The sequence below is a fragment of the Pristiophorus japonicus genome, chromosome 7 (assembly GCF_044704955.1).
Source record: "Pristiophorus japonicus isolate sPriJap1 chromosome 7, sPriJap1.hap1, whole genome shotgun sequence".
Lineage (NCBI taxonomy): Eukaryota > Metazoa > Chordata > Chondrichthyes > Pristiophoridae > Pristiophorus > Pristiophorus japonicus.
The window spans coordinates 92,537,693-92,549,265 of NC_091983.1; the positions used below are offsets into that span (position 1 = coordinate 92,537,693).

The 11,573-nt window shown below is 40.8% G+C and overlaps 1 protein-coding gene across 1 annotated transcript in view; it reads left to right on the forward strand.

Annotated features, from left to right (window-relative positions):
• LOC139266809 (sterile alpha motif domain-containing protein 12-like) overlaps positions 1-10,919 on the forward strand; it is a 112,196-nt gene extending 101,277 nt beyond the window's left edge. Inside the window, exon 4 of the mRNA XM_070884413.1 lies at positions 8,643-10,919. Within this exon, the coding sequence (XP_070740514.1) occupies positions 8,643-8,653 (11 nt within the window). The 3' untranslated portion in view covers positions 8,654-10,919. The remainder of the gene's footprint in view (positions 1-8,642) is intronic.
• The last annotated feature ends 654 nt before the right edge of the window (positions 10,920-11,573 follow it).

The following is an 11,573-nucleotide window of genomic DNA, read 5'->3' on the forward strand; positions in this document are numbered from 1 at the left end:
GATGTAAAAGATCCCATGGCATTATTTCGAAGAAGACCAGGGGAATTATCCTCGCTGTCTGGCCAATATTTATCCCCCAATGAAACAGATTATCTGGTCATTATCACATTGCTGTTTGTGGGAACTTGCTGTGTGCAAATTGGCTGCTGCATTTCCTACATTACTTCAAAAAGTACTTAATTGGCTGTAAAGCACTTTGAGACGTCCGGTGGTCGTGAAAGACGCTATATAAATGCAAGTCTTTTTCTTTCTTACTCTGTACAGTCGCACACATCGTGGCTGCAATAGCTGCCAGAGCCTCGCTCATTTGTTGCTGCTCCTCCAAGATCAGCCTCTCACTCGACAGCCCGAGATTCAGCTTTTGCATGCAGCTCAGCAGAGCTGGGAGCTTCCTGCACCCTCCGGCGAGGACTCTCTACTGCTGTCCTTGTCTCCACATCTGCTCTTTTAATCTGTGAGACACCAGCTGATAACACTACTCTATGTCTCATTGGACCCACTGAGGTGTGCGTATCTGCGCTGGTGCTGGTGCACATAGTGACAGTGCACCCTCAGAGAGTGGAGCTTCTTCTGATAAGTCGTCTTCATCCTCTGGCTGGACAGTAGGGAGGGGGGCAATTTGATGTACCTGTGGAAAAATAAAGACAGGAGTGCAAAATGTAATGATAAGAATGCTTGACATTACCATTATGCACATGATGACATTTCATTGGCTGCTGACTTCAGTGGCTCTATGATATTTAATTCTGCCACCAGGTTGCTGGGAGGTGCCCCTATCTTATCTCCCTCCACCAGCAGCTTTGCAACTCTAGTGATTTGCAGTGCCTCCTCCCCTGCTGGTGTAAATTGTGGGCCACCTCCGGTTCAGGTTGTCTCCTGGATGTTCTAAGCTCTCTTCTCCTGCAAGGCGTGAAAGAAGAGAACTTTGAGTATGAGAAATTATTATTAATAATAATAATTTTTATTAATATAGCAACTTTAACGTAGTAAAATGTCTGAAGGCTACATCTGTAGAGGGTGATGATGAGGTAGTGGCATGACATTGCCAAATGGCTCACCTTCTGTGGTGTTACATCCTATGATTCCATTAGGATGAGGTCGAGTGTCAGTGATGGTTAGTCAGATGGGGATGTGAGTAGCTGCATAGAGAATGAGGGATGAGTGGACCTTGTAAGGTAGATCAGTGTGAGGAGTAGGCTTGGGAAGGCAGACTAATGGGGTTGGGGTGACACGAACATCAGGAGCATTAAATCTTTTCCAGCACTGGATCCATGACTGCCCCACAATATCTCTACTGCTGACCACCTCTGCAATCTCCAGCCATGCCCTCTTTGGTCTCATTGGAAGATCTCTTGCACCCATCGTTAGGGAACAAGATGTTCCTACATGCCAAACTCCCTGGAGCAGGACTTCCAGGGAGGAGTCGGAGAAGCTGGGCGCTGCCTTCTGCCGTTGAGACTGCATGTTCCCTCAAGCCTTAATGGAAAATCTTTATTTTCTGATCAACTTTCCACCAAAGAGCTCTGATACTCCTCCAACAACCTTCAAGTATGATGTGTGGAAGGCCCTTTTAAATGTCTGAGCTCAAGGCGAGTCATCGATGATGTCATCAGACCTGCTCCATATAATTGACTGGGAAGCCCGCAAGTCTAACTCAATTGATCCAATTCATTTAAAAACCAGGCGCTGCCGAGTGCTGCATGAGGCCGACCCGCTCTGCAGCCTTCCTCTTTCTCTTCTCCCCGCCCCCCCCACAAGACCCTATTCGCCTCACCGATAACAAATTCCAGCCAGTAGTCCATGTCTGTAATATGAAGGGTATCAAACAGGTTTAGTTAGTTTGTGGGAATAGAAAGTCAAGGTATGATTGACTGAGTTGACATAGTTAATGAGAGGCTCTTGTGCTTTCGGCTCTTTTTTAAGAACTTTGGGAATGAAAAGTGAGGCACAGAATTGAAGATGTGAAGAATGAGAGGGAGAAGGATAGCAAGTATATCTGAATTGATACATTTACAGGTATGCGAGGGAAATAAAATAAAAAGCAACAAACACAAAAGACGATAGTAAGAAAGGAAAGAGATAAGCATAGATCAGTAGGGAAAAAGAGGGAGAGGTAGGGGTGAAGTGGCAAAAAGAAAAAGGGGAGAGCTTAGGAAGAAAAATAAGATGGAAATAGTGGGTTAGACAGAGCAACGGGGAAGTAAAATGTGGAAAGAGAAGTGGAGGGAGTTGGTAGTAAAAATGTGACACAGATCTTGAGATGGCATGAAAGATGGAAAAAATGCAGAAAAGAGAGAGATTGGGTATGGGCTCACAAGATAGATAGAATATAGTATTAAAAGATGTGGGGAAGGATCAATGTTTGCTGAGGTGGTCATTGGCTATCAGGTTAATGGTGAGAGCCACTTACTGACAAATTCCACTTTAACCACTGAAGACTACTAATAGGAGATATGGTACCAGTTCTTAAGGGAGTTATTGATGCGACTGTGAAGTTTTAGGACCTGAAATGAGTAACTTGGTTGCAAGCGAGAAAAACCTCAAGATCACTTATTTCACATTTGAGGTTTGAATTAATCAGCTAGCCAAATTCAAAATATAAATGGGCAGATTAGTGGAGACGAAGCATTCCACAGGTCTAAAATATGGAGACGGTACAGCTCAAGGTCACTCATCTTCAGTAGCAACACCAAAGCTGAGAAAATGTTCAGAAATGTCAGAGAAAAATAAGGCCACTATACAAATGGAACAAAGGAAGAAACCCAGAAAAAATAGTCGAGTAAAAATAAACTTAAGTCTGTAGATTTTCTTCTTTAAGGTCAGTACTATACTGTGTACTGTTGATGGCTTTAATGTCCTTTTTTTTACGTGGGATCTAAAACTGCATACAGTACTACAACTGTGGCCTGACTAAATATAAATGTATTATTTGTTCTTTACTCTTGTATTCTACGGCCCTATTTATAAAACCCAAAATACAGTAGGCCTTTCTTATGGGTTATCTACCAGCACTCTCATTTTTGGGAGAATTGTGTATATGAATCACTAGATCTCATTGCTCATTCACACCTTTCATTTTCTTTCCATTAAAGGTATACTCCCATTCCTTGTTTCCTTATCTCCTACTTCTCCCCATTTATTTACATCTGCCACGTGCCTGCTCATTCAGCTATGTCCTTCTGAAGTATTTTAAAGTCTTTCCTTGCTGTTCGCAAAGGCCCTACCTTTGCATTATCAACAAATTCTGGTATCACGCTCTCTACACCCAAGTTCAAATCATCTATAATATAGAAACATAGAAAATAGGTGCAGGAGTAGGCCATTCGGCCCTTCGAGCCTGCACCACTGTTCAATATGATCATGGCTGATCAGGCAACTTCAGTACTCCATTCCTGCTTTCTCTCCATACACCTTGATCCCTTTAGCCGTAAGGGCCACATCTAACTCCCTTTTGAATATATCTAACGAACTGGCCTCAACAACTTTCTGTGATAGAGAATTCCACAGGTTCACAATTCTCTGAGTGAAGAAGTTTCTCCTCATCTCGGCCCTAACTGGCTTACCCCTTATCCTTAGAGTGTGAACCCTGGTTCTGGACTTCCCCAACATCGGGAACATTCTTCCTGCATCTAACCTGTCCAATCCCATCAGAATTTTATATTTCTATGAGATCCCCTCTCATTCTTCTAAATATAAGAACAGACGTGAATCCAGCACTTCTCTTTAATCTGAGAAGCCTATTTTACCTCACCCTTTGCTTCCTTTTATACCATATGTCTCAATTTTTGTAATAAACCTAATTTTATTGAATACCTTGTGAAAATCCTTACAACATCTTGCATTTACATAGCACCTTTAACTTATACCAAATGTCTTGGGCCATTTTCTATACATAAACAGACAACATTAACACATCTACTGCATTCTTTTTATCTACCCATTCATTAACTTCTTCACAAATCTCCATTGAATTTGCCAAACACGACTTCTTGCTGGCTGTCCTTGATTAACTCATGCATTTCTAAATGCTCAGTAATTTTATCTCCAATTATGGATTCTAAAAGTTTGATCACAACTTTGTTTGAAATTGCCTCTTTACGGCTATTCCTGGTCACTTTAAATAATCAGGTTTGTGTGCAAATCAATATGATGGATAATTGTGTTTAATCTGAGTTTAAGACAGAATATAATACATTAGTTATACAGTAAAAACATACGACCGTAACAATAGTTGAAATTGATCTGATCGGACAGACAGTTGACACCAAAGGGCAAAAAACGTTAGTGGGAGTTGTGTACAGACCTCCAAACAGTAGTAGTGATGTTCGGGAGGGCATCAAACAGGAAATTAGGGGTGCATGCAATAAAGGTGCAGCAGTTATAATGGGTGACTTTAATATGCACATAGATTGGGCTAACCAAACTGGAAGCAATACGGTGGAAGAGGATTTCCTGGAGTGCATAAGGGATGGTTTTTTAGACCAATATGTCGAGGAACCAACTAGGGGGGAGGCCATCTTAGACTGGGTGTTATGTAATGAGAGAGGATTAATTAGCAATCTCGTTGTGCGAGGCTCCTTGGGGAAGAGTGACCATAATATGGTGGAATTCTGCATTAGGATGGAGAATGAAACAGTTAATTCAGAGACCATGGTCCAGAATTTAAAGAAGGCTAACTTTGAAGGTATGAGGCGTAAATTGGCTGGGATGGATTGGCGAATGATACTTAAGGGGTTGACTGTGGATGGGCAATGGCAGACATTTAGAGACCGCATGGATGAAGTACAACAATTGTACATTCCTGTCAGGCATAAAAATAAAAAAGGGAAGGTGGCTCAACCGTGGCTATCAAGGGAAATCAGAGATAGCATTAAAGCCAAGGAAGTGGCATACAAATTGGCCAGAAATAGCAGCGAACCTGGGGACTGGGAGAAATTTAGAACTCAGCAGAGGAGGACAAAGGGTTTGATTAGGGCAGGGAAAATGGAGTATGAGAAGAAGCTTGCAGGGAACATTAAGACGGATTGCAAAAGTTTCTATAGATATGTAAAGAGAAAAAGGTTAGTAAAGACAAACGTAGGTCCCCTGCAGTCAGAATCAGGGGAAGTCATAACGGGGAACAAAGAAATGGCGGACCAATTGAACAAGTACTTTGGTTCGGTATTCACAAAGGAGGACACAAACAACCTTCCGGTTATAAAAGGGGTCGGGGGGTCTAGTAAGGAGGAGGAACTGAGGGAAATCCTTATTAGCCGGGAAATTGTGTTGGGGAAATTGATGGGATTGAAGGCCGATAAATCCCCAGGGCCTGATGGACTGCATCCCAGAGTATTAAGGAGGTGGCCTTGGAAATAGTGGATGCATTGACAGTCATTTTCCAACATTCCATTGACTCTGGATCAGTTCCTATAGAGTGGAGGGTAGCCAATGTAACCCCACTTTTTAAAAAAGGAGGGAGAGAGAAAACAGGGAATTATAGACCGGTCAGCCTGACATCGGTAGTGGGTAAAATGATGGAATCAATTATTAAGGATGTCATAGCAGTGCATTTGGCAAGAGGTGACATGATAGGTCCAAGTCAGCATGGATTTGTGAAAGAGAAATCATGCTTGACAAATCTTCTGGAATTTTTTGAGGATGTTTCCAGTAGAGTGGACAAGGGAGAACCAGTTGATGTGGTATATTTGGACTTTCAGAAGGCGTTCGACAAGGTCCCACACAAGAGATTGATGTGCAAAGTTAAAGCACATGGGATTGGGGGTAGTGTGCTGACATGGATTGAGAACTGGTTGTCAGACAGGAAGCAAAGAGTAGGAGTAAATGGGTACTTTTCAGAATGGCAGGCAGTGACTAGTGGGGTACCGCAAGGTTCTGTGCTGGGGCCCCAGCTGTTTACACTGTACATTAATGATTTAGATGAGGGGATTAAATGTAGTATCTCCAAATTTGCGGATGACACTAAGTTGGGTGGCAGTGTGAGCTGCGAGGAGGATGCTGTGAGGCTGCAGAGCGACTTGGATAGGTTAGGTGAGTGGGCAAATGCATGGCAGATGAAGTATAATGTGGATAAATGTGAGGTTATCCACTTTGGTGGTAAAAACAGAGAGACAGACTATTATCTGAATGGTGACAGATTAGGAAAAGGGGAGGTGCAAAGAGACCTGGGTGTCGTGGTACATCAGTCATTGAAGGTTGGCATGCAGGTGCAGTAGGCGGTTAAGAAAGCAAATGGCATGTTGGCCTTCATAGCAAGGGGATTTGAGTACAGGGGCAGGGAGGTGTTGCTACAGTTGTACAGGGCATTGGTGAGGCCACACCTGGAGTATTGTGTACAGTTTTGGTCTCCTAACCTGAGGAAGGACATTCTTGCTATTGAGGGAGTGCAGCGAAGGTTCACCAGACTGATTCCCGGGATGGCGGGACTGACCTATCAAGAAAGAATGGATCAACTGGGCTTGTATTCACTGGAGTTCAGAAGAATGAGAGGGGACCTCATAGAAACATTTAAAATTCTGACGGGGTTAGACAGGTTAGATGCAGGAAGAATGTTCCCAATGTTGGGGAAGTCCAGAATCAGAGGTCACAGTCTAAGGATAAGGGGCAAGCCATTTAGGACCGAGATGCAGAGGAACTTCTTCACCCAGAGAGTGGTGAACCTGTGGAATTCTCTACCACAGAAAGTTGTTGAGACCAATTCACTAAATATATTCAAAAAGGAGTTAGATGAGGTCCTTACTACTAGGAGGATCAAGGGGTATGGCGAGAAAGCAGGAATGGGGTACTGAAGTTGTATGTTCAGCCATGAACTCATTGAATGGTGGTGCAGGCTAGAAGGGCCGAATGGCCTACTCCTGCACCTATTTTCTATGTTTCTATGACACATTTGAGCAATTCTGCTCTTCCTATCGTCTTGGGCTTCCTTCACTTTCTCTTTCACTCCTTCCGTCTGTGTGCCTCCTCTCTCTCTTTCTTCCCTCTGTCTACAAGCTTCCAGGCGGTCACTTTTAACCTATTTTTAGGGGTAGGGGTGAACCTGAATATTGACAAGACCTTTTGACCTATAGAGGTTCCCCTTAAAAACTTAATATCCAATAAGACTTCTAGTTCTTTGCCTCATTCTTGTTTCAAGAACCCGCCTTAAAGATGTCTCACAACTTTGGTCATATGTCATCGTTTATACCTTATCGAAATCGCTTTTCTGTAGAATTCCTTTCATCTCTCTCTGTTTATACTAACCCAGGGTTTCTTCCTGTGGAAAATGTTTCATCTATCTTGTCCCTATTCCTTCAATACAAAGCCTAGTTCTCTAGCCTTTGAACTATGAGGCCCAATCTAGAGCTTTGTCATCTCAACAGTCTGCCTGTGTTTACACTAATACCTACTAACTTCATTCGATTTTAAACCTTTCCATACAAATTGTCTTAAGATACTTGAACAAACTGAAGCTTTTATTTGAAAACCACCGATAATTAGCATTTCTCCATCATTCTAAGCAGGCACCTCGTCTCCAGTCCAAAACAACTATTTAAAACACAGCATTTGTATCAGTTTTATACATTCGTATCAATCGTATACATCTGTAGGCATCCTTAGTTTCTAACAACTTACATTAAACTAATTCTGCACCATTTACAATCTGATAAATTAGTACTCATTGGTCCAGCTTTAGTGGATTTTTCTTTCCCTTGAAACTTAATTAAAGATAATAATTGATGGGCCTGAATTTGCATTCGGAGGCTTCCTGTGGGCGAATGCCTCCAAACCACAATAAATGTACAAACCTACCTGATGGTCCCGTACCTACGAAGACTCGTGCTCCTGGGCCTACAGGCGTATGCCGGCATAAAGGCCCACATATCCCAGGGGCGCATGCAGCTCGCAGGCATCCCTGGGATCACATGGGCCAGCCCAACCAATGAGAAAGGGGATCCCCATTATGCTTATGGGGATTCCATTTACGTACAGAATCCCCATAAGCTTAATAGGAATCACATTAACAAATACACATTTCACACAACTTAAATAAAAATAAATCATTACATGGTCAGTATTAATTAAATTACAATTTAAACATTCTTAAAGGATCCAAAATAATCGAAACTAATTTTAAAGTGTTTTTAAAAGTTTAAATGATTTTAAAAACATTTATTTTAATATTTCTTTAAACTCTTACGCTGATAAAAAGAAGGCCATGCACCAGGCGTAGGAGTTTTGTGGGCATCCGTTCTCCACTTGTGAATGTCCATTTCCCAGGGATTCTTAAGATTTATCAAGCTGAAACTTGACAGATCGCAAGCTCCGGGTTTTCGCGCATGTGCATCACATGCGAAAATCTGGAACTTGCAGGGCACCGTACACAGTCACAGGCCCCGGAAAATCCATCATTGATGTCGAAGCAAACCAGTAAAAGAAATGCATCCATAGTTCATGATAGCATACTCATAAAATGTATTCTTGAATTTGGTGTGCACTAAAAATTTTGGTATGTTTTGTGTTCAACCTGAAAAAAATACTGCTATTATATTTCAGAACTTGAGTACCTAATTTCGGCTGACACTCCAGTGCAGTACTGAAGGAGTATTGCTTCGTAAGATATCAATTTTACATGAAATCTTAAACTAAGCCTCGGTTTGCCTTTTCAGATGGATATTAAAGACCCCATACCAGAGAGTTCTCCTAGTGTCCTGGCCAACATTCCTTCTTGGATCTTCAACGCGAAAATGGATAAACTGCCAATTCATTTCATTTGCCGTTTGTGGGATATTTTTGTGTGTAAACTTGCTGCCAGATTGCCTACAAAACAACAGTCATTGCATTTCAAAAGGAATTCATCAGTTATGAAGCACTTTGAGATGTCCTGAGGACTTGATAAAGAACTATATAACGGCAATTTCCTTCCTTTATTCCCAATCTGATTTATCAGTGCCTTCACTGACCAGGGTTTCAGTTTTAGTTTCAATCTAACTCAAAATAAAACTTTCTACTTTACTATAGTCACAAGGAAAACATACTGCCTTTGAAAATGTAATGGACCAAAATTTAAAATGTCAATGTGCTAGTTAACGCAATGGTGCAAGCACATTGGAGTATGTTGCTGTGGGATACAAGCTGAATTTTCCCACCCTTCTTTGTAATGTAAAATTCTAAGTCCTGAAATCATTCTGTTTACTCTTCTCCGAACCTCCTAAAATAAGTTGAAATCTTTTTGAAGATAGGCTGTAAAAATTGTATAAAATAATGCAAATGTGGTCTCATCATAGAAACATAAAAACATAGAAAATAGGTGCAGGAGTAGGCCATTCGGCCCTTCGAGCCTGCACCACCATTCAATGAGTTCATGGCTGAACATGCAACTTCAGTACCCCATTCCTGCTTTCTCGCCATACCCCTTGATCTCCCTATTAGTAAAGACTACATCTAACTCCTTTTTGAATATATTTAGTGAATTGGCCTCAACAACTTTCTGTGGTAGAGAATTCCACAGGTTCACCACTCTCTGGGTGAAGAAGTTTCTCCTCATCTCGGTCCTAAATGGCTTACCCCTTATCCTTAGACTGTGACCCCTAGTTCTGGACTTCCCCAACATTGGGCAATCAGTCAATCTTACATTAATTGTCTTGGCCAAATGATCAACAATCACAGCAAAAGCCTTTTTCTTTTCCAGTTTTAATAGGTTTTTCATAGTACCTATTTATTGTGTACCCATCGTTGATGTTTCTTGTTACAATATTCATCACCTTACATTTATTGGGTCTAATTGAGTAGTTGAGACATGGAACAGCATATGGATAGCTACATTAACAACCAGTTGCATATTGTTTATCTCCCCATACCTGTCAAATGGCCATATAACTTGGCATCCTTAGAAAAGACATGCCTACCTTCAAATAATATATGAATAATTTGCACAGCAAGGGACCCTTGTAAAATTCCATAGACCATTGCTCACTAGACGCATCTTTATCCATTACAGTCCAGCTTGCTATTAATTCCACAAGCCCTTTCAAAATTATTTTATGAAATTTTATCAAATGTCTTCTGAAAGTTGAAATAAATTCTATCCATTGGATGGCCCTCACTTTTTTTTATTCATTCACGGGATGTGGGTGTCATTGGCAAAGCCAGCATTTATTGCCCATCCCTAGTTACTGTTAGTTACCATTTATTTCCATTAGCTACAGAAGTCAATTAAATAGATGCGATTCTCTGATCACAATTCTATTACTAAATTTGAAAAATGAACTCATCCATAATCCTATGATTAAAACATGTAGTTGCCTAGATATCAGAAATGCTGAGTGTACCAAGCTACATGTGTGTACTCCCCTTCTGTAGACCGAAAAAAGCAACTCTTATTCAAGAAAGGATAAAAAGAAATGATACTTCTACATTTTCAGAAAATAACCTATTTTCTGATTTACATTTTGTTCTTAAAGTAGATTTGAGTAAACATCCTCCATAAGAAGGAAAACTTGCAAAGGTTGTTGGTCTTGCTGAAGGAGCTGCATTGGTTAAAGAGAGCTATGACCAACTTGCCATAAGAATTTCCAATGTAAGATGAAATAAATTGCATATAAAACCAGTTTCTTTACTTCTCATTCATCAACACGTGTAAGTTGTTTATCACTGTCACATAATTTATTCATAGCTCTGGCTGAACGAAGAAATCAATAAAACTGTCTTGTAAATAAGGAACAGCAAAGGGTTTAGATTTATCAGTTTTGTACTATACTATAGAAATGTAGTGCGTGTCCCCTTTTCCTGATGTACATGTACATTTGTAAAAGGAGGTCAGGCATACTGATCGAATCAAAAGCTCTATCTCCTATGTTCTTTTGTTTAGAATTGGCCCACTGAAGAATGGAGCATTTGTTCCATGATTGAATTTTAATGATACTAAGCATTGCAGAATATGAGGAATGGCCCATTCTTAAGTTTATTTTTGTTTGCATTTTATTCATAGATCATTTTGATGGAATGTTAACGGTTTAAAAATAAATCAACTGTTGGAAGAAACATCTTGTAATTGTATGAAACTGTTTTTATGTTCCTATCTGTGTCTGAAGCTCTAGTTACAATTACAAAAGTCAGTGACCAAATTAGATAAAAATATGCTGCGTGTAGTATTTAGAATGAAATGGACTGCAAAGAACTTGAGCTATAAAATGCCCTGAGGCTTATAACCAATTTATACAGAATTAATGCTATATAACTTACTGAGCACTTACTGAAAATTTGAGGCAGCATTCTCTGTGACTGTGAACATAGTCCAGGGCCACTCCCTCTCTCCTTATCCTTCTTCACCACTCTGCAGCCTTCTCCAACACATTGCCTCAGTTATCCAGCTTTGTGGGACTGCCCCCACTTGGTTCTACTTATAATTATCCAAATGCAGCCAGAGCATCTCTAGCAATGACTTTTCTTTCCACCTCTCCACTGTCTTCTCCGTTGCCGAATATGCCGAACCATGTGGTTACAGATTGTGGTTGACTATAATTCTGCTGCTGCTGATGGCCCACAATGTCTCATGGATGCTGTTACATCTGCTCTGAATCTATCCAATTTAGCATGGT